The following is a 22,367-nucleotide window of genomic DNA, read 5'->3' on the forward strand; positions in this document are numbered from 1 at the left end:
TCCGTGGCACATATTGAACACGCTTGCTACCCCGCTTCGTGGTGAGTGTGCAGCCCTTTCAGCAAGCGCGTACAGGTCACCCATGTACTAGAGTAACTGATCCATCGCTGACAGCTGACAGCTAACCACTTTGTTACAGTGCATAGAGAGAGGATTCAGTGTCATCACAGCTGCTGGATTGGGTGGGTGCTATGGTGAGATGAATTTGCTTCCGTCTGTCGAATGTGGAGGTGACCAACTTGAGCTGGTGGATGAGTGGACTGCAGAACAACAAGACCTCATTCCATCTCACTTCTCGCCACTCAGAGCGTCTCAACTCTTCACCTCCCTTGCATAGGCGACGTCGCTGCGGGAGATTCAAACGACTGTATCGGACACCTGGCGGTGACAGCTAAAGGAACCGACGAGCCCACCATGAAGTTCATGATCGATGACCTTCCAGTGTTGTTCCCCTACGAGAGGTCAGCTTGTCCGCAGAACTTCGAGCTGACATTGCAGGCTGTACCCGGGTTTGTTTTGCCTTGTCCCCGTGTCGCCCCTCTAACCCTTGCAGAGCAGTACTCGTACATGTGCGATCTGAAGAAGACGCTCGATGCGGGGGTAGGTTTGAGCTTCCCAGCGGGGAAAGGCTCACACGCCGTGGAAAGGAACTCACGCACCAGGGTCACTGTGTGCTGGAAATGCCTTCGGGTACCGGCAAAACGGTCTCGCTGCTGAGTCTGATCGTGTCGTACATGCAGGTGGGTGGATCGGGGGGGGGGGGGGGGGAGGTTGGAAGCAACTGCTGACGGCTCAGTTCTACCCCAACAAAAGGCAGCTGGTGTACTGCTCTCGAACAGTACCGGAGATCGAGAAGGCGCTCGCCGAGCTCAAGCGTCTAATGGAGTACCGTGCTGAGATGGGCGCGAATGATGAGGGGTTCCGTGGGTTGGGATTGTCGAGCCGAAAGAACTTGTGCTTGAATCCTGAGGTGAGTAGAGGTTGCGATCGCCGCTGATTCCAGGTGGCGAAAGAGAAGAAGGGCAAGATCGTCGACTCGCGCTGTCGTGACTTGACATCAGCCTACGCGTGTGAACAGGGTCGCGCGGACCCCGGTTCGGTGCCCCTCTGCTCATGGCATGAGGAGCTCAACAATTACGAGACGGGCAACCTCATCCCTCCTGGCGTGTACACCCTCGACGACGTGAAGCAGTATGGAAGGGAGAAGGGTGTCTGCCCATACTTCACCATCCGACGAATGGTGAGGGTGACGATAGCTGATTGGGGACGCTCAGCTAACTCCTCCAGATGCCTTACGTCGACGTGATCATCTACTCGTTCCACTACCTCCTCGACCCCAAGGTCGCCGAGCAGGTCTCGCAGCACCTAAGCAAGGAGGCCATTGTGGTGTTTGACGAGGCACACAACATCGACAACGTGTGCATCGAGTCGCTGTCTATCGACCTTACGAGGCCAATGCTTGAGTCTGCGGCGCGCAGTGTCGCCAAGATCGGAGACAAAGTTGACGAAATCAAGAAGAACGACGCGCAGAAGCTGCAAGACGAGTACGAGAAGCTCGTGGCCGGACTGTCGAATGCGCGCACCGAGGAGGACGATCTACTGGCTAATCCTGTCTTGTCCGACGACATGATCAGCGACGCGATACCCGGTAACATCCGCAAGGCTGAGCACTTCATCGCATTCCTGAAACGCTTCATCGAGTACCTCAAAACCCGCATGCGTGTACTGCACGTCGTCGCCGAGACGCCCCAATCCTTCCTGGCACACCTCAAGGAGATCACATACATCGAGAAACGACCACTGCAGTTCTGTGCGGAACGCCTCACCTCTCTTATCCAAACGCTCAACATCACAAACATCGACGAGCACTATGCCCTCCAGAAGATTGCAGGGTTCGCGACGCTTGTGGCGACGTACGAAAAGGGCTTCCTGCTCATCCTTGAGCCCTACGAGACGGAACACGCAACCGTCGCCAACCCCATCTTCCACTTCACCTGCCTCGACCCGTCGCTCGCCATCGCGCCGGTGTTTGAACGCTTCAGCAGCGTCGTCATCACGTCGGGAACCATTTCCCCGCTGGAGATGTACCCCAAGATTCTGCAGTTCCAGCCCGTCATCGAGGAGTCCTACCCGATGACGCTCACGCGAAACGCCTTCTTGCCAATGGTCATCACCCGTGGTTCGGACCAAGTTCCAATCTCTTCGCGCTTCGAAGTGCGTAACGACCCGGCCGTGGTGCGAAACTTTGGCAGTATCCTGATCGACCTGGCACGCACGGTGCCGGACGGTGTGGTCGCCTTCTTCCCCTCCTACTTATACATGGAGTCGATCGTCAGCGCCTGGTACGACATGGGTATCCTGAGTGAGGTGTGGAAGCACAAGCTGTTGTTTGTCGAGACGCCCGACGCAATGGAGACGAGTATTGCGTTGAAGAACTACCGAGAGGTGAGCTAAAGTCTCCTGAGCTTGGCAGTTTAGCTGACATCCCAGGCGTGCAACAATGGCCGTGGCGCTGTGATGCTTTCCGTCGCCCGAGGCAAGGTGTCCGAGGGCATCGATTTCGACCAGTGAGTAGTAGCAACGGGATGGTGTTAACCCGCAGCAACTATGGCCGTGCAGTCATCATGTTCGGTATCCCATACCAGTACACCGAGAGCCGTATTCTCAAGGCGCGCCTCGAGTTCCTCCGCGATAACCACAGGATTCGCGAGAACGACTACCTCACTTTCGACGCCATGCGACACGCCGCCCAGTGTGTGGGACGTGTCCTGCGAGGAAAGACGGACTGGGGATTGATGGTGTTTGCGGACAAGGTGAGTTAGGCTGGAGTTCATCGCTAACCTCGCAGCGCTTCGCACGACAGGACAAACGCTCCAAGCTGCCGCGCTGGATCAACCAGTATATCACTGACGCGCACTCCAACCTGTCAACCGACATGGCGGTCGTGCTGGCGAAGAAGTTTATCCGCCAGATCTCGCAGCCTTTCGACCACACCCAGACAGGCATCTCGCTTTGGACTCTGGACGACATTCTCGCACGGCAGGAGCAGGAGAAGGAAGAGGCTGCTCGCGCTGGCGCGGAGATCGACGACGCGTTCGGACCTACTGCCAACGGCAATGCCCAGGGCGACGACGCCGATGTCGACATGGACCACCACTTTGACATTGACGATGCGGTCCTCGCGGCTGTCGACCTGCCCGAGGACGTGTAGGGAGATCGAGGCCGAACCCATCCCCATCAGTAGAAGACCAACCGTTGTAGCACTAAGGCATTTGGAGATCCTGATTTACACCATGCATGATTGCGTTTAGAAGGAGGCGACCTGCTTGGGGTCGTCCCGTCCGGAATAGAACTTGTCGAGGAACGAGACGGGTTTTGCTGGGTCCTCGTACTGCTTGAACCAGTGGAGAAGGTGGGGCTAGGGATTGTCAGTCGACCACCTCCACTCGGCAGTTGTCCGGCACGGCTCACCTCCTGCTTCCAGCAGTTCATCGTCTCCTGGTACTCCTGCTGGTTCTTGTGGAGGAGGACGTTGATGACGGCGAGGTCGTCAATGTTGCGGTTCTTCTCAAAGTCCTGGCGGAACTTGAGACGGAGCGCGGAGGGCGAGACGTTGAGGGCGTAGAGCGCGCAGATCTCGGGCGCAGAGCGGTACCAGGCGCGGTAGGCGTCGATGACGCGGACGCGGGCCTCCTCCCTGGTGGCGGCGATGGTGACCTTGCGGGCCAGACGCGCTGGGAACATGGACATGGTGGGTGGTGTATGCTGTTGTCGTTGTCGTCGGAGTCGCTCTTGTCGATGCTAATGACCTCGTCGTGATAGGCGGCGAGTGCGGCCAGGCAGGCTTCGGGTGGGTGAGACGGCGGGATCAAATCGACCCAGCGGCCACGTGGCGGGGATAACGTGACCCCGGCGCGTGGCACCGTCGCCACCTTCGACATCATCAACGACGATTTCGGGCTGGCATCATTGTTGTTGCCTCGTCGTCGCATCACACACCCAACCAACTCGCCACCACAATGTCGGGACGCAGACCGGCCGACGGCCAGCCAGAAGGCCAGCCGCCCGCCAAAAAGCCCGCGTTCGACATCAACTCGATCCGCGCGCAGCTCGCGGCCAAGAAGGCCGAGGTGGAAGCGCGGCTCGCGGGTTCGGGGTCGGGGTCGGCGAGCCCTGCGCCGGCAGCAGCAGCAGCAGCACCCCCCAAGCCGCCAGCGCCGGCCCCCGCTCCCCGGCCAGCCCAGTCCTCCGCGCCTGGTCCTGCCGCGCTCCCGCCCAAGGCGACTGTCGACCCGGCCATCGCGGCACGTATCGCCGCCGCCAAGGCGCGCATCGACGCCCTCCAGAACAAGAAGGCGGAAAAGCCCAACCCGTATGTCACGGGCGTGGCTAGCACGTCGGCCGCACCACCCCCGCCCAAGCCTGCTGCCTCGGGCGGTGTGAGCTCGGTCGCGCTGCACCCCCTGCTCATGACCGACACGAGCGGCTCCGGAGCCGGCGAGAAGAACGAGAAGAAGGCCATGCGCGACAGGTACAGGACGATGGCGCCCAAGTTCTCGACGGTACGCGCGAACGCTGCGATCGTGGAGGAGGCGCAGAAGGTGATCGAGAAGACCAAGCCCGCGCTTGCGACCGCCGCGATTAGCAACCCTTACGCTGCTGGCGCCGCTCCGGCCCCAGTAGCCCCAGGCGCGCCGGGGAACGAGGCGGACGCGGGCGGACCGTCGGCGCGTGGACGCAAGTCGCGCAAGATGCAGTTCTCGGCCCCCGGTCGCTATGTGCGCCAGGGAGACCAGCTGCGAAACGAGATCAAGCTCGAGGAGCTCAAGCAGCGCATCGCCGCGCAGTCGGTCAAGGCGGGCCTCGATTCCGAGTTTGATGTCGTCCAGCGCAGCTTGAAGCGCGCGCAGCCACCCGTTGTCGAGTGGTGGGACGAGGCCATCCTGCCCAAGGGAGCGACGTACGACGATGTCGACAAGGCCGACGAGTACTTCCGTACCTCGGAAGACTCGCTCATCACCCACCTGGTCCAGCACCCCATCGCGATTGCCGCGCCGAGCGACCGCAAGCAGCCTGAGCGCGGGCTCATGCTTACGAAGAAGGAGCAGAAGAAGATGCGCCGACAGCGCCGTCTGGCCGAGCTGGAGGACAAGCGCGACAGGCAAAAGATGGGTCTCATCCCACCAGACCCACCAAAGGGTAAGTGGGAGGCTTGGGGGAGACTTTGGCTTGGTGCTGACATGCCCAGTTCGCCTCGCAAATCTCATGAAGGTCCTCACATCCGACGCGGTCCAAGACCCCACAAAGGTCGAGGCCAAGGTCCGCCGCGAGGTCGCGATGCGCCAGTTCCGGCACGAGAAGGACAACGAGAGCCGCAAGCTCACAAAGGAGCAACGACACGAGAAGGAGTACGAGAAGCTCGCGCAGAAGGAGCGCAACGACGGGCTGTACGCTTCGGTGTACATTGTCAAGTACCTCACCAACGGACGGCACAAGTTCAAGGTGCGCGAGACGGCAAAGAACGACCTGTTGTCGGGCATCTGCGTGTTCCACCCAAACTTTGCGCTCGTCGTTGTCGAGGGTGTGCAGAACAAGATCCGGCACTACCGCCAGCTCATGCTCCACCGTATCGACTGGACCGAGGAGGCGCGCCCGCACGGCGAGGCCGACGACGACGAGTCGGACGGCAGCGACGACGAGGAGAAGAAGAAGAAGGCCGAGGGCGAGGAAGGCCCAGATATGAGCGAGAACAAGTGCGAGCTGATCTGGGAGGGCGAGATCCCCGAGCGCACGTTCAAGATCTTCCGGGCGAGACACGCCGAGACGGACGGCGCGGGCAAGGACTGGCTCACGCAGAAGTATGAGGGCATGTGGGACCTGGCCAAGCGGTGGACATGGCAGGGCGAGGATTTGTAGGCAGGGGGAGTCGGGCCACTGCCTGCGCGGCGAGAGGACGCAAGCAGGGAGGAGAGGAGTATTGGGCGCGGCATCAGCAGCCGCAGCAGACCATATCATTGTGTAGATTGCATGTGAGGTATGACCTCGGGAGTTGGGCAGTTGTGGACGCGACGCGGCGTGACGAGATCTCACTTTGGGTCTCGCGCGCCTGATCTTGCCGTTCATCACCCACTAAATCACCAACCGTCCATGGCCCCTGTCGTCCACCCTACCGCCGCCCCCGACGTGCCCGGCCAGTCCCTTCGCCGTTACAGCTATGCCTGCAGCTCACTACAGGGTCCGTCTTGCCGGAGTAGGCGCCCCTCGGCGATCCCCGCGGGGCCAGGCAGCACGTGACGTCAACGCCCAAGTCCGACGTCGCGGAGTGGGGGTCGTCCCCACTCGATGTCTCGTAGCGACGACGACGGGTGGGGCACTCCACGTCTCGCTCGTCGTGGTAAGCGCGCGTGTACTTCAGGAGAGTATTTATCGCGCGCGGCGCTGCATCTCTCGTCTCTCCACAGCACAATGATTCGCCTCAGGACCCTCCCAGCCCGCGCCCGCCTCGCGGCCCCCCGCCCCGCCCTCGGCGTCGGCAGCAGGTACCACGACGACGCCAGCTTCGGGTACCGCGTCCCGGGCAAGTACACGCTGCCTGATTGTGAGTCGCCTCAGCGAGTTGGAGGGGGGCGGGGTGTTGGAGGAGACTGGGTGGGACGGGGGAGGGGGGTTGTTGGGGGGGAAGGCAAGAGAGGCGCACGCTGACACCTACCCCAGACACCCCCGCCGAGCTGGCAAACCGCAACGCCAACGCGCCGCTGCTGCGCTACGTCGAGAGCGTGCGCCGGCACGGGCACCGCGCCGCGCAGATCGACCCCCTGGACCTGATGGAGCGCGAGTGAGTGCTGCGGGGTGGACGCCGAAGCCGGCGGCGGCGTGTGGGGCACGCCAGGGTCGGTCGGCGTCGGACCCTGGCTCGGCGTGGGGTTCGGGAGTGTCGCGGTGCTGGGGGCCGGCTGTTGTGCTGCTCGGCGGAGGGGCACGGGGGGCTGTTGTGCTGCTGGGCGACGGTGCGAGGGCGTCGCGGTCGTGTGCGGGGCGGTGTGTGTGTGCTGCTTGCTGGCGGCTCTCCCTCGCCAGCTGGTCTGGTGGTGAGCCTGTTGCCTGTTGGTGGAGGAGATGGAGTGCCTGCTCGAGGCGACTGCCCCAGCCTTTCCCCCTGCTAATTGCTAACCACCCCAGCCCCGTCGGCGCGCTCGACCCCTACCGCTACGGCCTGGACGACAAGACATCCTACCCCCTCAACGGCATCCTCCACCTGCCCAACTCGACGACGCCGCGCTCCGAGGCCGGTGAGGGCGAGAACACGTCCCTCCCGCTCAAGGACATCCGCGACCACCTCATGGGCACGTATGTCGACCGCATCGGGTACGAGTTCCAGCACTGCCCCAACAAGCACGAGCGTTTATGGTTCTCGCACCACCTCGAGACGCACACTGCGAGCCCGCCGCTCGCGGGCGGCATCACCGACGAGCGCAAGAAGCGCATCTGGGGCCTCCTGTCCCGCAGCGAGGAGTTTGACCGCTTCATGGGCAAGAAGTTCCCCAACCTCAAGCGCTACGGCTGCGAGGGAGCAGAGAGCATGCTCCCTGCCCTCGACACGCTGTTCGAGCTCGGCGCCGACTGTAAGTGGCGGTGCGTTGACATTGCTGACAAACCGCAGCCGGCCTCGCCTCAATCATCGTGGCCCTCCCCCACCGCGGCCGCCTGTCCCTCCTCACCGAGCCCGAGCTGTTCGGATACTCGGCCACCCAGCTCTTCTCCAAGGTGCGCGGCTCGCCAGAGTTCAACCCCGAGGACGCACCTGGTGCCACTGGCGACGTGATCAGCCACCTGGCTGCGATCAAGAACCTCGACTACGACGGCAAGGGGGTCAAGATTGAGATGCTCCAGAACCCGTCCCATCTCGAGGTGAGTCGCGGGGTTCGGGGTCTCAACGTGGCCGCGCATTCCGGTGTGCGGAGATTGCTGCGGCGTGATCAGAATCAGTGGGCAGCCAGCTCGCCGCCTCCGTCGGAGAGCGTGGCGTGCATTATTACCAGCGATCAATCAAACTTTGCCGCTGGCGGGCAATTCATCTAGGCCGTCTCAGATCCCAGCCTCCGGAGATTAGATCCACACACGAAACAAACTAGACACGCTAACGTCTTGAAGGCCGCAAACCCAGTCGCGCTTGGCATCACCCGCGCCAAACAGATGTCGCTCCTCAAGTCGTCCCCGGACGAGTGCCAGCTCGGCGACCGCGTGCTCTGTGTCCAGCTCCATGGCGATGCGGCGTTCAGCGGACAGGGTGTGGTCGCCGAGAGCTTGGGCCTCAGTGGTCTGCCACACTACGGCAGCGGCGGCACCGTCCACATTATTGTCAAGTGAGTGGGATAGGGGCGAATGCTGTGGGGGCACGTGGCGGGTCGGAGTCGCTACCAGGTGGCCGTGGCGGGGGGTGTTGCAGCGGCGGGTGACTGCAGCGAGATGAGGCAGAGTTGAGCACATGTGGCGGAGAGACTCGTGGCGGACGCGTTCGGGCAGTTGACTGACGGCGCCAGCAACAACATCGGCTACACCACGCCGGCCACCTTCAGCCGATCCAGTGTCTATGCCTCGGACGTTGGCAAGATTATCGGCGCCCCAATCCTTCACGTCAATGGCGATTACCCCGAGGGTGAGGACGCTGGGAGGACCACCGCTGACGCCCAGACGTCGTCCGCGCCATGGACGTCGCGTTCCAGTACCGCACTAAGTTCCGCAAGGACATCATCGTCGACCTCATCTGCTACCGCCGATGGGGCCACAACGAGCTCGACGAGCCGGGATTCACTCAGCGTTAGTACTGCTCATACCTCGTCAGCGCCATACTCACGCCTCAGCCCTCATGTACGAGAAGATCCGCTCGCGCAAGTCTGTTCCAGAGCTCTTCGAGCAGCGCCTCAAGGTGAGTCGACCCCACGCCGGCCGTGCTGATCCCCAGGACCAATCTGTGCTCAGCGACGCCGACGCCCAGGCCGGCCGCTCGGCCTACAACGCCAAGCTCAATGACCAGCTTTCCGGTGTCGAGAGCTTCAAGGCCGAGTCGGAGATGCTCGGCGGCAAGTGGAAGGACATTGTGTGGCCATCGTCAAGCGCCGCCAACCCCGACCCGGAGACGGGCCTGCCAATTGACCGATTGGCCGATGTCGGCCGTGCGAGCGTAACGCTGCCAGACAACTTTGTGGGTGGCTAAACGGCGGGGACGAGCTGATCCGCAGAACGTGCACTCGCGCCTCAAGCGCCACATCTCTGCGCGCCTCAAGGCGCTCGATGCCAAGGTCGACTTTGCGACGGCCGAGGCGATGGCGTTCGGCACCCTGCTGCAGGACGGCTATGACGTCCGCATCTCGGGCCAGGATGTCGGCCGTGGAACGTTCTCTCAACGGTAGGTTTGGCGTTAGGTTTGCTTTTTGGGGCGGCGCCACCTCGGCGCCGACTGCAGGCCGGCACCGATGCCCTGCACCGAGTCCCTGCCGACCGAGCAAGCTCCTGACCTGTACAGTCATGCCATGTTTGTCGACCAGAAGGACGAGTCGTGCTTCGTCCCGCTGAATGATTCGCTCAAGGCGCAGGGCAAGCTCGAGCTGGCGAACAGTGAGTTGGGAGGCGGGGGTGGGGGGGTTGGAGCGACTGTGGCAGTCAGTGGTGGTGCCACTGTTCCACGACTGCCACGTAGCTCGTACCCAGAGAGAAGGCGGCCGACGTTCCCTACTCACACCACAGGCTCGCTCAGTGAGATGGCCGTCCTCGGGTTCGAGATTGGCATGAGCTGGGGGAACCCGCGCCTGCTTCCCATCTGGGAGGCTCAGTTTGGCGATTTCAACAATGGGGCACAGAGCATGATTGACACCTTCCTTGTCGGTTCCCAAGGTGAGTTGAGTGCATCCGTCAACAGGATACGAGGAGTAGGCATCGGACGCGTGACGTTGTCGCCAAGGCCGACGTCGCTTAGATGGCTGTGAATCGCGACGCGACCCGCGTCGTCGTCGCCAGGCAACGTTGCCGCGCCGATGATCCGCTAGCCACCAACGTCACCGGTCACCGGAAAACGTCGCATCTTATCAAAACTCCGACGGTGCGGGTTCTGGCTAACACGTTCCCAGCAAAGTGGTTGAAGCAGACAGGGCTGGTCATGCTGCTGCCTCACGGGTATGACGGAGCCGGACCTGAGCATTCGTCGTGCAAGATCGAGCGTTTCCTGCAAATGTCGGATGACGGCGCCGCCACGCCTGCCCATGACGTGAACCTTATCGTGGCAAACCCGTCGACGCCATCGCAGCTGTACCACTTGCTGCGTCGCCAGGTGGTACGCAACTTCCGCAAGCCTTTGATCGTTGCGTCGCCCAAGGGCCTGTTGCGCTCACCTGTGAGTTTATCGAGCACAGACGCCGGCCCTGGTTAGGGCTCGGGCGTATGCTTGTTTGTTGTGAGATCGTCGTGGTGGCGGCTAACGACGTGTTTCTTCTGTGTGCAGGTTGCAGCGTCGCCTCTGTCTGCCATGGGGCCTGGGACCAAGTTTGAGCCCGTCATTGCAGACAAGGTCGATGGACCTGTGCGAAAGGTGCTCATCGTTTCGGGCAAACACTACTACACGCTCTCGGATGCGCTGCAAAAGGCGGGTGCCACCGACGTTGGACTTGTCCGCATCGAGGAACTCTCACCGTTCCCTACGGCAGAGCTTACAAAGGCGATCGAGTCTTACCCGGCGGGTACGGCTGTGACTTGGGCTCAGGAAGAACCGGCAAACCAGGGTGCATGGTCCTACGTGCGCCCCCGTATCGACGCGATTCTCAAGGAGCGCGGGTCCGAGCCTATCGGGTATGCAGGACGCCGGGCGCTGCCTACCACTGCTGTGGGTGTCGGCGCGTGGCACAAGGCGGAAACGGAGCAGATTGTACGAGACGCGTTGGCCTAGGCAAGGCCAAGGCAAGGCCCAGCCAGGTCCGGGTAGATGATAACCAACGCGCGTGATGTGCTGTACAGTGCATACGCGAGCGACGGGTTTGAGTTTGTTTGCATATTTAGCGAGCCCGAACGGTGGGACCTGCCCCAAGAGTTTGGACGGGTTGTAGTACTCTGGGAACGCAGCATTACATGGGAAACGCAGGGGGCAAGAGGTGAGATGTCTGAAAACTCGGGAGGGCCAGTTTTCTGGTTTGTGCCTATCACATGTCCAAAAACTGGACTGCATTTTCCCATCAACGCGCGCGTCTGGAATCAGCAACGCACGCACGTCCGAGTTCTGGATTCCAGCCTAGGGTTGGTTGGGTTGGGCAGTCACCTGGCACCGGGGGGGCTTGGGGCGGGGCCTGTGGAGTGGGCGAGGGGGAGCTGGGTAGGGCGAGGGGCGAGGGGCGAGGCACGGGGAGAGTGCGTGCGCTCGTGTGCTCTGCGTGCGTGCGTGGCATGGGCATGGCCATCGTCGGCTGACCGCTGATCAGATGGTTGCCACGGCGACGTCGTGGACATGCATAGTATGTAGGAACGGCCCTAAGGTGGATTGGCAGGCCCAGTTGTCCCACACGGCCATGTTACCAGCTCCCCAAGCGAGGGTGCGCAAGGGTGCGGGCCGGACAATCAACTCCCCTATCGGCGCGCGCCATCGGGTCGGCCTGGCGGGGTGGGAAGCGCCCGCCAAATGTGCGAGTACGTGCGCATCTGGGCCTGTGAGGGCCGCCCTACCGCGCCCGGTGGAATCACGGGGCGGCTCGCGGGTGTACCACGGAGCGGGGCCGGGGGCTGGGGGCTGTCACATGACCGAATGGAGCAGGCGGCGACGGCCACGGCGAGGCGGCGCGATGCGCTGCGCATCCGCGCTCCTGCTACATCTAGAGTTGGCTCCTCTTCGCGCACATCTGGCACGGCTGGCACGGCACGGGAATAGGGCCAGGGCGCGCGATGCTGTGATGCTGTAGCGAATAATTACGGGCGGCCAGTCGTGCATGCAACGCAACGCTCGGGTCGGGGTATGGTGGAATGGCGGAAAGGCCGATCAGTGTGGAGGGTGGGTGGGTGGAGGGTTGTTTGGCGAGCCGTGGGGGGTGGTTAGGCGAGGCGAGTTCTGGGCTCGCCGTGTGTCGGCATGCGCCGCTGGTGGGCAGGCGAGGTATGATGTGGCGAGTGTGGGCTAATGAGTGGGATGTGGGGGCTTGAGTCAGTGGTGAGTAGTGAGTCGGCGTGGGGTGAGGCTCGGCGGCGGAGGTGGCGGAGGGGATAGGCATCACGGTGAGCGGGGGGCCGGCGCTCTGCAATCAATCCGCAGCCTTATGTATCGTGCCGGCGCGCAGTGAGCAAGCACGGAGGGCAGTCTTGGTATTCGGAGCCCGGAGCCCTGGTTGTCGGGTCGCCCGACATCACGACGGTGGGGGGGGGTGTAGGGCGGTGTCGGTGCCGCGCACCAATGACGAGGATCAGGCAAGGCAGGCTGGTATCCTGCTTACTCGATGGGGATGGGGCTTATCGCCGCGGCGTGGTCCGACCGGACTGTCGAGTGGGTAGCAGTCCGACCGGACAGTCGCGCCAGTGCTGTCCAGCATGGGCGGTGGCATCTCCCTCGCTCGGCATGCACGCGCCTGTCCCACCTCGCAGGCGGCGCCCGGCCCGAAGCCAGCCTAGCAGGCCGTGGCCACTGCCACGTCGGCGATGCATGCGCTGCCCAGCGGAGCTGCCCGGACGCAGAGACGCATGCAGCTGGGTGCTGGCCCGCGGGGCTGTGGCAGGTGGCAGCGGTGACGCCTCGCGCCGTGACTGGCTCAGCCACTGCGATCCACCGAAGCGTCTCGGGGCGTGTGGTGGCTGTTGTGGCGTGCGGTCGGGCGGGGAATGGATTGGGCCACGCGGCGCCAGCTACACGACGGCGCAGCAGCCGCCCAGGCTCGGGACAGCTTCCCGGCGTGTGTGGCGACGAGCCGGCACTGTGCGTCCCGAGCACACCCCGCCTGCCCATCGCCGCCGCTGCCCACCGAACAAAGTGGCAGGAGCGTCCCGCCACGCCGCCGCACTAGCCCACTGGTGGGCAGCGGTCAGCCTCGGCCTCTAGCTGCCTCGCACTGTGCCTCCGGGCCTGGCTCGGCGTCGGTGCACTGCCGGGATCTGGCCTGTGCCGCTGCCGCCGGTGCTGTCTGACGCCGAGCCACCAGCGTGACGTAGTACGCCGGCCCCTGTCGAGCATGGTTGTAACGTTGGAACCGCGCGCTGGAATGCACGCGGCGCGGCGCACGCGACCGGCCCTGCCGCCAGCGATCGGCCGCCCGGCAGCCACCACATTCCGCGATCCAAATATCTTTTTCTGGCCCGCGGCGTCTTGTCGATGCACTGACGGCACGACACGCTCTCGTGCGCGCGCCCGCGCACCTATCGCCGAGGCAGCGTCGCGCCGTCGCCGAGGCACTGTTGCCGCGGCTCGGGGTGCCTTTGCAGTTTCAATCTTACGGCGCGGCGCGGCGCGTCGGACGCGGCGGTGAGACTCGCCGACGCGGGTTGTCAGGCGAGACATCCCGCGTCGGCGTCGGGGTGGGCGGGGCGCTGCCGTCCGCCCACACCGCCGCCGGCACCATGGGCTGCTTGCACGAGCCCGCAGCGGCCGGTACAGGCTCGACCTTGCGGCGGCCGTCATGGGTGTGCGGCCGAGCGCTGCCCCCCCCCCCCCCCGCGGCTCGATCACTCGGCGCCTCGCGCGCGATCGTGCGCGCGCGGGCGCGGGCGTACTGGCGCGCCACGCCGCGCCGCGCGCCGCCATGCTATTCTCGCCTGCCGGGGTGGATATTTGCGCCGGCCACCCAGCGGCCTCTTACCGGCGGTATCTCCGCCGGCGGGGCCGTCCTGCATGACGCCGCGCGCCCTACGAACCGCCGGCGCACCTGCTAGCAGGGCAGGGCAGAGGGCAGGCGGCAGGGCCCAGGAGCTCATGCATGCCTCGCGCCAGATCCCCTCACACCCCTTCATTGACACACCCAGCGTCACGTGTTGGCCGCCCGGCGGCGGCGGCGGTGGTGCACCCGTGCCTGGCATGCCACCCACCCTGCCACCCTCGGCCGCGGTCATTATCGATGTGTGAGCGGCGGCGGCGGCGCCAGCGAGCTAGCACGCGCCTTTTGCACGACCGTGCTAGCTGCGTTGTGCATCGTGCATGCTAGCTGTTTTGTGCATGGTGCATGCATGGTGGGCGTCGAGTTCCCCGCCGTACCGACTAGCAGCGGCCTCCGAAGACACCGGAGTGGAGGCTGCCCGCTGCCCCCGGCCCCCCCCACCGCCGCCTCGGTCGCGAGAGCTCGGCCTGGCCAGCTCGGCTCGCTATCGGTCGTGGTCGTCGCAAGCCTCGGTCAACTGCTGGCCACCCTACTCCCGGCCGATAAGTGCGCGTCTTTTTCAGCCAGCCAGCCAGTGCTAGCCAGCGACGATGCATTCCGCCGGTCGGTCGCTTGGGCCACTGCGCACGTCTGCCGAGGGAGCCGAAGCGAAGCGCTGCTTCGGCAGGAGCTAGCTTCTGTCGCTCTGTCGCTCTGTCGCTCACTCGCTCGTAGACATCGGGCGTCGTTGATAGGACGCGAGGTGTCGGGCGGGCGGGAGGGATGATGACGATCAGAGTCGACTACCGGTCGACGACGGGCTACGACGCGGCCTGGAACTCTTTGCCCAGCGGTCGGGCGCTCACAGCCGCTCCTCGCCGCCGGTGCTCGCCGGTGCTATTGCTGGAACAGTGCCGTTGCCGCTGCCGCCGCAGCTCCGACACCTCGTCCACCACCGCGGCCACCCCCGCTCCCCCTTCTGTCCCCCGCCCGCTGAGATTGTGTGACTCTTCTGACGTCTACGGTCGCGATCGAGCGGCCTCGACCCGCAATACGCCGTCGACGACGCGCTGCATTGCGTATGTGGTTGCACCTGCTGGGGGCTTTATCGTCGCCGTTCCCATGCTCTGGGCCTTGTGCGTCTGCCTCGCTGCCTGCCTGCCTGCCTCGCTGCCGCTATGCGTATGCTCGCGCCCATGGCACATGGCACATGGCACATGCACAAGAGATGCGTCTTGACCATGCAAGATTCGGCTATCGACATACATGATGCGAGAGACTGAATTTTTGTGCCTGGCGGCGACGACGGACGACGTCTTTGAGCAGAATTATCGGCAAACGCAAACGTCAAATGCTGCCCAGTCGCAAATGCAACCAACGTCGACGGGGCAGAGCATGCCGCGCGTAATCGTAACCGATTGACGACTGGGTGCAGCTGGAACTGGACGGCACGAGGTCCAAGGCCCGAAACGACTGTTGGGCATAGTGTGAGAAACGGATCGGAACGAGGGCGGGGAAGAGGAGAAAGTGGTGATGCAGTCGGTTGCGGCTGCTACAGGCAAGCACAAGCACAGTATTCCGTCGACATTGATGCGGGTGCGGGCGTTTACTCGTTTGGGGGGCAGAGGGGACAGCAGAGCAACACTGAACGGCAGCGCTGCTCAAAGTCACCGCACACATGTCAGATCGGGCGCGCCGGCCGGCCGGCCGGCCGTCGAGCACATGCCGCAGTCAGCATTCCTTGGTGTAGGAGGCGAGGCAGGCCGAGGCGAGGCGGCATGCATGTAGCCAGCTAGTAAGGCTTGCTAGCAGCTGATGATGATGATGATGCCGCTACTTGGTATTGAATCGGGTTTCCGGCGGCTCGCTGCTCGCTCGCTCGCGGCTCTGCTCGTCAGCGCGGAGCAACAATAACAACAAAGATCCAGGATCAGGCCGTGTCTCTCTGGCTCTCAGGCGGCAGCGGCGGCCGAGTATGCCGTGCGTGCCGTGCCGTGCCGTCCGCGCGCCCGTCCCACCCCCACCCGTCTGTCCGTCCGCGGGTCGGGCCCCAGCGGTGCTCGCGCTCGTGCATGCAGCAGAATCCTATTATCCTATCCTAGGAGCGTGGGCGTGGGCGCGCGGCGTGGGTGGGAGAGGCCTTGTAATCACGACCCACACGCGCGGGGTGCCGATGCTGTAAGGCTACGACCATGTGCCTCGCCTCGCCTCGCCTCGCCCTCGCCTCGAGCAGCACGAGCACGAGGCAGGTGGCCGCCCGCCCCGCTCGCAGCTCACACACACCCACCGGGCCAGGAAAGATATGCCAGAGACCCGGTGACGCCGACCCGACAGCAGACACGGCACGACCACGACCACGGCACGGGAAAGCACAAGGCGCATCACCTGCACGAGGCTAATGCATTTGGGTTGTTGGGAAGAGATGCTAGGGGAGGGGGAGAGAGAGGGGAAAAATGCGGCCCTAAGGGACCGAAGGACTGGATAGTGGAATAAGGGTGGCTGCAGAGGGCAAGACGAGGGCAGCAGGAGCAGCAAGAGGAGGAGGAGCACGAGGACGAGGACCCGAGGAGGATTAGGGGTTCGGCCAACTACTGCTCCTCGCCCCTCTGCTCGCTCGCCCGGTGGCCACTGACGCTCTAAAAATCCCGGCGGCCAGTCTTGATAATCTATATATGATGCAGTCAACTTCGTATACATATCACAGACATCCCCCGACCTCATCCCACATCCCACTGCACTCACTCCTCCTTCATTGCTGTAGAGTGCACACCACTACCTACTACCTACTACCCCCACCCACCCACTACATCAGCCATGGACGCCATCGCAGCTCCCTCATTCGACACGTCCGACGTCAAGACGCCCACAAACCTCTTTGTAAGTGCCGCCTAGCCTCGGCCGCCGCCACCACCACCACCACCACCATGACCGACCCTCCCCCCACCCCACCCACCCACCCACAAACCCCCACCACCACCACCAACCCATACCCATACCACACCCACCACACCACCACCACGACACTAACACCCCATGCAGCAGGACGTAGCACCCGCCTGGGGCAACTATCTGTACCAGAACGTGCTGCCCAACCTCGGCACCGACTGGCTCATCAACTCGAACCTGGCAAACACAAACGCGGCTGCGGCAGCCGCAGCCGCCGCGGCGCCCGCCGGCGGTGCAGTGGCGGCCGCGACGGCCCCTGCCAACGACTACTTCCCCACTGGCCCATGGTCTTCGCAGCCCATGTCGGCCCGCCCTGGCTCGTCTAGCGGAAGCTCGGTCCCCATCCTGGGCCAGCCCGGCCCCAGCAACTACTATCTCCAGTTCTACGGCGGATCGATTGCGCCGTCGCTCCTCGCCCCCGGCGGATCGTCGTCCTCGGCATCGTCGCACATCTCGACCTCTGTCGACGTGGTCGACAAGATTATCGCGTCCGAGTCTCCCATGGCGATCGAGTCCCCCGCGCCAATGATGTTTGGCATGAGTGCCGCGTCGACGTTCTCCAGGGGACGCACCCACTCTGTCGATAGCGACGCCGACCACGAGCCCGATGGCCTGAGCCAGCACAGCCACAGCGAGCACGAGCACGACCACGACGAGGGCGTCGAGCGCGACGGCATGATCTGGGGCATGAAGGTCGACGAGTACCGCGCGCTCTCTGCTCGCGAGCGCAAGCGGGTTCGGAACCGCATCAGCGCTCGTACGTTCCGTGCCAAGCGCAAGGAGCACCTCAGCTCGCTCGAGTCTACGCTCGGCGCCAAGGACCTCGAGATCAAGCTCGCCCACGAGGAGAATGCCCGCCTCCGCCGCGAGCTGGCCGACATGCGCCGCCGGCTGTCAAAGTACGAGACGCAGAAGCCCTACTAGGCTAGTCGTCGCAGTCGACTCGTGCTAGTCACCGCATCGGCATCGGCCACGCCGCCGACCCACCCGCAACCATCACAACACAGAGACCCCACACAAACTCGCCGCAGCAGCAAAGGCAGTAGCGTACCCGCGCCCGCTTGGACGCGCCCGCGCGACGCCTCGGCGCCCGGCGCCCGCCACCCGCAGCCGCAGCAGCGACCACAGCAGCAGCAGCAATGCAACGCTCGTCTCGTAATGTACAAAGCCAGCCAGCCACGACGTCTTGTAATGTGTAGCAATAATTGATGCATACGACGAATATTAAAGCAGAGTGTAGCGCGAACGTGTGTGTGCAGCGGTGCAGCGGTGTAGCGGTGCGCAGTGCATGCAGTGTTATCGGGTGCCGAGGTGGGACGCGGCGGCGGCGGCGGCGGTGGTGGTGGTGGTGGTGATGGTGGGTGGGACACTGCAGTCAGGAAAAGCGCGGTAGGTCCGTGTTGGGTGGGAGTGGGGGGAAGAAGCCGTCTTGGCAGCCTACTTCGGAGTCTGCGAACAGCGCGCCCAAGGGATCCTGATTTTCGCGTCTTCGGAGGCTCGGTCAGAGAGCAGCAAGAGCAGGAGCACATGCACCAGGCAACAAACGCGCGGCCGCGCGCCCGGGGGTGCCGTGGTGCGGGGATACGGGCGGCCGGCCGGCGCGACTGACGCCCGCCGGTCGTAGTCATCACTGCAGCGGCTTTGCTCTGCTCTGCTGCTCCCTCCCGGCGTCGAGCCCCCGCTCCAGTCGGGCCAAAACGGGTCTCGCCTCGCGGCAAGTGAAATCGCGCAGACAGAGCTCGCCGGCCGGCGGGCGCGCGGCCTGCAACAAGCAGGCGGCACGCGCTCCGAGCTCGCCTGGCTTCGGTACCGACGCCTCGGGAGCCCGGACCCTCGGCCATGACCAAGCTGCCTGCCAGTGTGCGGCGAGCGGGCTCCTGCCTGCTTCTCCACATGCATGCGCCCACCTAACGCTGCAGCTGTCGCTGCAGCTCGCACCTCACGCCGCATGCATGCAGCCAGCGCCGAGAGGCCAAGGCCGCACGCAGCTTGGCTCAGCCCTTGGCCGCCCGGCCGGCGGCCTCCTAAATTCAGTGGCCGCCGGCGCCAGCCCGCCAGCCAGGCGAAACAAGCCAGGCCAGTTAGTCAACTGACTCACCGACCACTGACGCACCCCCGTGCCGCGATTAGCGAGCCGCGACACGGGTGCATCAGCATTCGCGCAGCCTCGTACGAGCGTGCGTGCTTGGCGGCGCGAGGCGGCCCCCAGCCCGGGGCACAGGGCGGGCATCGCGCAATGTCCGCAGCGCGCTGCACTCTCCGTCTCGGTCTCGGACGCCGCGCTGCAGGGCCGCCCGCCGGCGCCACCTGGATCCAAGCCCTGCCTCCGGCACGCTCGGCAGCGGAGCAGAGTCGCGCGGCTTGGCGCCGCTTGATCATCCGTACTGTGCATTCGGGACGGCGTCCACCCCGCGCGCGCCCACTCCACTCCGCCCGTCCGCCTCGGTCTCGCCTCCACCGCCGTCCACTCGCACCCGCTTTGTCACAGGAAGCGAGGTTGCGGGGGGTTCGGGGTGTGGCGGCGAGGCGGGGTGACGCAAGGTGACGAGGTGTGGCGGCACGAGGCGAGCTTGGGTGCATGACGCGAGGTGAGGCTGCACGAGGCTGCAGCAGGCGAGAGCCCGACGCGAGGTTGAGCGCCGGGCGAGGCCCGAGGCGAGGTAGAGCGAGGCAGAGCGAGGCCAAGTCGCTGCGCCACACAATCCAACGCCACGATCTGCCCTCCGGCTTCTGTGAGGTGGGCAGCCGTGTCCGTGCGAGCGAGATGGAGCACATCTGCCGTCGTTCGCCGTTCTTCACACCGGCAAGCAAAGGCGGCCCACCCACGACGCCCACCTGCCAGAGCCGCATCTGCGCCGATCACATGTCCTTATCGGGCGTGCCGAGGGTACGTACGTGGGTGTGGGTGGGTGTGGGCGGGCGTGGGCGGGTGCGGGTGTGCGTGCGACGAGGTGCGACACGGCGTCGCGCGCGCGCACCTGGTGCCGAGCAGCAAGCGGCAAGCGGCAAGCGGCTTGTTGGGTCCTCCTCGCTGTTATTTTTTTCGAACACCAACGCCGTCAGCCGCAGTGAGTCAGAACAAAAAAAGACAAACAATGACGTCAGGCGGCGGCAATGGCAATCGAGACCCTGACGCCCGGGCGCAGGGGCAAGATGTTAAACGCACGTACCCCCGTGCCTGGGTGCTTCGGTCGATGGTGGATGGTAATGGCCGGGTCTCCGATGTCGGGTTGGGGCTTGGAGGGAGGGGGAGCTGGACTTCGGCTTCGGCGTCGGCCTCTGCTTCGGCGTCAGCATCGCCGCCGGCGTCGGCGTCGAGGACACAGCGAGCGAGATACACCCACAACGCCGCTGCCAATGCCGACCGAACCGACAGCTAGCCCGCGATCTGCCCAGCCGCGGCTGAGCGTGAAAGCGGCATGTCCGATCTCGATCCAGCATTCCACGGGTGCAGAATGCAGAACATCGAGATCATCTGCGGTCGCCAAGTATTCGCCGCAGCGTCGACAGACACGCGTAGCTACGGTGCGACACCCGCGCTAGCGGGCGGGCGCGAACGGGGCGGGCTGGGGCGCGGTGGCGTGCGTGATCGCTGACTCGTGCAACTCGCACTAGGCCCTGTGCGTGCGCGCCCCGGCTCGGATTTAGCAAGTGCGCCAAGTCGGTGGATGTCGCCGCCGGACGGCGTTGCCAATCCCGCGAGCCCGCACGACAACGTGTGGCGGCGAGCTGGCCGTGGCACGTTTCACGCTGCATTCATCGCACTCTTGGGGACGCTACGGATGGGGACTACGGCTTGGGAACTACGGCACAGGACGGCCCGGCCCGTTGTGGGGGCCGGCCGGCGCTAGCTCGTCTCAGATGGCCCAGGCGCCACATGCGCGCGCAGCAGAGCACGCCACGGCCACCAGGGGGCGAGTACACTTAGGCGAGATGTGGCGAGGCTAGCAGTGGCGAGGCTAGCCCGCCGCATCCGCGCCGGCGAGTAGCAGCGCACACTCACACCATCGTGGCTAGCCGTGACACAATGCAGAGCTGCGTGGCGAGGCTAGCCTGCCACATTCATCCGGGGTCATCCGGTCAGTAGCAGCGCAGATTCGCACGACCGCGGCTAGCCGTGACACAAGGAGTAGTGTGCAGGTCCCATGTGTGGCGGGGCGACATGGCCGCCGGGCGATGAGGACACCTGGCCGAGGCGATTGGCATAAACGAGGGGGTTTCGGTGGCCCCGGGAAGTCGGTGTGTCCCAGATGTGCAGATTTTTCCGAGGATTCCCAGACTAGCCGTGACACAATGCAGAGTAGTGTGTGGTCGCACGTGTGGCGGGCAGGCGAGGCGAGGCGAGGCGGGGCGGGGCGGTGGGGGGGCGACTTGGCCGCCGGGCGATAAGGAATTGGCAGAGGCGATTGGCGGAGGCGATTGGCGGAGCGATTGGCAGAGGAGATTGGCATGAACGAGGGGGTCTCGGTCGCCTGGGAAAGAGTCGGTGCGTCCCCCCGCTGTTCAGATTTCCGAGCGTTCCCAGGCAGCGTAACGCTGTCCTCTGAGACGGCCGGTCGGGCGGATCGACGGGGAAGGGGGGGGGGGATGCAGCGGCGTGCTCAAGCACACGAGCAGCGTCAAACGCACTTCGGCGTGCGCTGCTCGCGCCGGCGGACTGCAGAGGATAATTACAGCGCGCGGGGTTGGCCGAGCGTGGCGAGGCGCAGCGGCGCTCACCCACCGCAGGACGGCGTGCGGCTGCCGGCGCGAGGCGCGAAATTTCTCGGGGTGCACCGCGCTCCAGGCGGTCGAGGGAGCTCGCTGGAGGCAGGACGTCGCGAGCCTGCGCGTGAGTCAGCGATCTGCCGCCCCTCGACATTGCACGCGCCGCACCCGTTCCGCTGCGCTGGTGGCAAGGATCTCGCGACATCCCAGCCGAGTGTGGCGGGCAGTTTCCTGCCGATTGCCGCCAGCACAGCTCGCCAGCGAACAGTCATCGGCGGCGGGGGTGGCGCGGTCGTCGTCCACTGCATTCCCGCGCGCACCTGTATCTTGCGCCTGGCTGGGTCGACGCGCATTTTCGAGGTGGCTCAGCGCGTGCTGTGGGCGGTTTGGCGGGGGACGGCGGGCTGGGCGCGAACGTTGGTCGTCGGACCACTCGATGCGAGGAGTCACGCAACGCCGTGCACCCCCCCCGGCCTGGCGTAGGTGAGGAGAAGCAGTCCCGCCCCCGAGACGTATTTTGTATTGTTCCTGCATGTGTGGATCGGCGCGACGACGGTGGCGGGACGCGGTGCTCGACGCGGCCCTCGCCCCGCGAAGCTCGGCTGAGCCCGTGTCCTCGGCGCCGCTTTCCAACCACTCGTTCTGGGCGCGCAGAGAAATGTCCGCAGCGTAGAAATGTTCCTCGCGCACCCGGGGCGTGGTGGGTGCATGCATATGCAGCGTGTAGCATCGTGGAGCGCTGCGAGGTGAGGACTCAGTCCGGAGGTCGCCGGCGGCTCCGGTCGACGGCGATGCGATTCAAAAAGCTGGAAGCTTTGTATAGGCGGCTCCCCCGCCGGGATGGTACACACTCCCCAGTGTTGTTAGGCGGGACCCCCCGCTGAGCTGTTGGACACTACCCAGTGT

General features: G+C 64.6%; 5 protein-coding genes across 5 annotated transcripts; 4 read left to right on the plus strand and 1 right to left on the minus strand.

Moving 5' to 3' along the window:
• Positions 1-414: 414 nt before the first annotated feature.
• On the plus strand, positions 415-3,211 carry RAD3 (TFIIH/NER complex ATP-dependent 5'-3' DNA helicase subunit; the record flags this gene model as incomplete). Its single annotated transcript, XM_069352074.1, has 10 exons — positions 415-461; positions 499-509; positions 554-600; positions 663-740; positions 797-970; positions 1,004-1,240; positions 1,288-2,445; positions 2,491-2,567; positions 2,603-2,813; positions 2,849-3,211. The coding sequence occupies 10 exons, from the start codon at positions 415-417 to the stop codon at positions 3,209-3,211; spliced, it is 2,403 nt and encodes an 800-aa protein (XP_069209492.1).
• A 96-nt stretch (positions 3,212-3,307) lies between these two features.
• On the minus strand, positions 3,308-3,750 carry NdufA6 (ndufa6 NADH-ubiquinone oxidoreductase subunit; the record flags this gene model as incomplete). Its single annotated transcript, XM_069352075.1, has 2 exons — positions 3,308-3,418; positions 3,472-3,750. The coding sequence occupies 2 exons, from the start codon at positions 3,748-3,750 to the stop codon at positions 3,308-3,310; spliced, it is 390 nt and encodes a 129-aa protein (XP_069209493.1).
• Positions 3,751-4,019: 269 nt separating this feature from the next.
• On the plus strand, positions 4,020-5,916 carry prp3 (U4/U5/U6 small nuclear ribonucleoprotein prp3; the record flags this gene model as incomplete). The annotated part of the gene is made up of 2 exons (XM_069352076.1): positions 4,020-5,199; positions 5,249-5,916. The coding sequence occupies 2 exons, from the start codon at positions 4,020-4,022 to the stop codon at positions 5,914-5,916; spliced, it is 1,848 nt and encodes a 615-aa protein (XP_069209494.1).
• Positions 5,917-6,465: 549 nt separating this feature from the next.
• Q8F55_003535 (uncharacterized protein) lies at positions 6,466-10,936 on the plus strand (the record flags this gene model as incomplete). Its single annotated transcript, XM_069352077.1, has 14 exons — positions 6,466-6,598; positions 6,715-6,835; positions 7,180-7,622; positions 7,661-7,908; positions 8,152-8,363; positions 8,541-8,656; positions 8,692-8,817; positions 8,862-8,926; positions 8,963-9,202; positions 9,240-9,406; positions 9,524-9,615; positions 9,745-9,891; positions 10,125-10,387; positions 10,496-10,936. 14 exons carry the CDS (start codon positions 6,466-6,468, stop codon positions 10,934-10,936), a joined length of 2,814 nt encoding a protein of 937 aa, XP_069209495.1.
• A 5,686-nt stretch (positions 10,937-16,622) lies between these two features.
• On the plus strand, positions 16,623-17,678 carry Q8F55_003536 (uncharacterized protein; the record flags this gene model as incomplete). The annotated part of the gene is made up of 2 exons (XM_069352078.1): positions 16,623-16,685; positions 16,848-17,678. The coding sequence occupies 2 exons, from the start codon at positions 16,623-16,625 to the stop codon at positions 17,676-17,678; spliced, it is 894 nt and encodes a 297-aa protein (XP_069209496.1).
• Between the last annotated feature and the right edge of the window lie 4,689 nt (positions 17,679-22,367).

This window comes from Vanrija albida (assembly GCF_041260175.1).
Source record: "Vanrija albida strain AlHP1 chromosome Unknown contig_3, whole genome shotgun sequence".
Taxonomy (NCBI): domain Eukaryota; kingdom Fungi; phylum Basidiomycota; class Tremellomycetes; order Trichosporonales; family Trichosporonaceae; genus Vanrija; species Vanrija albida.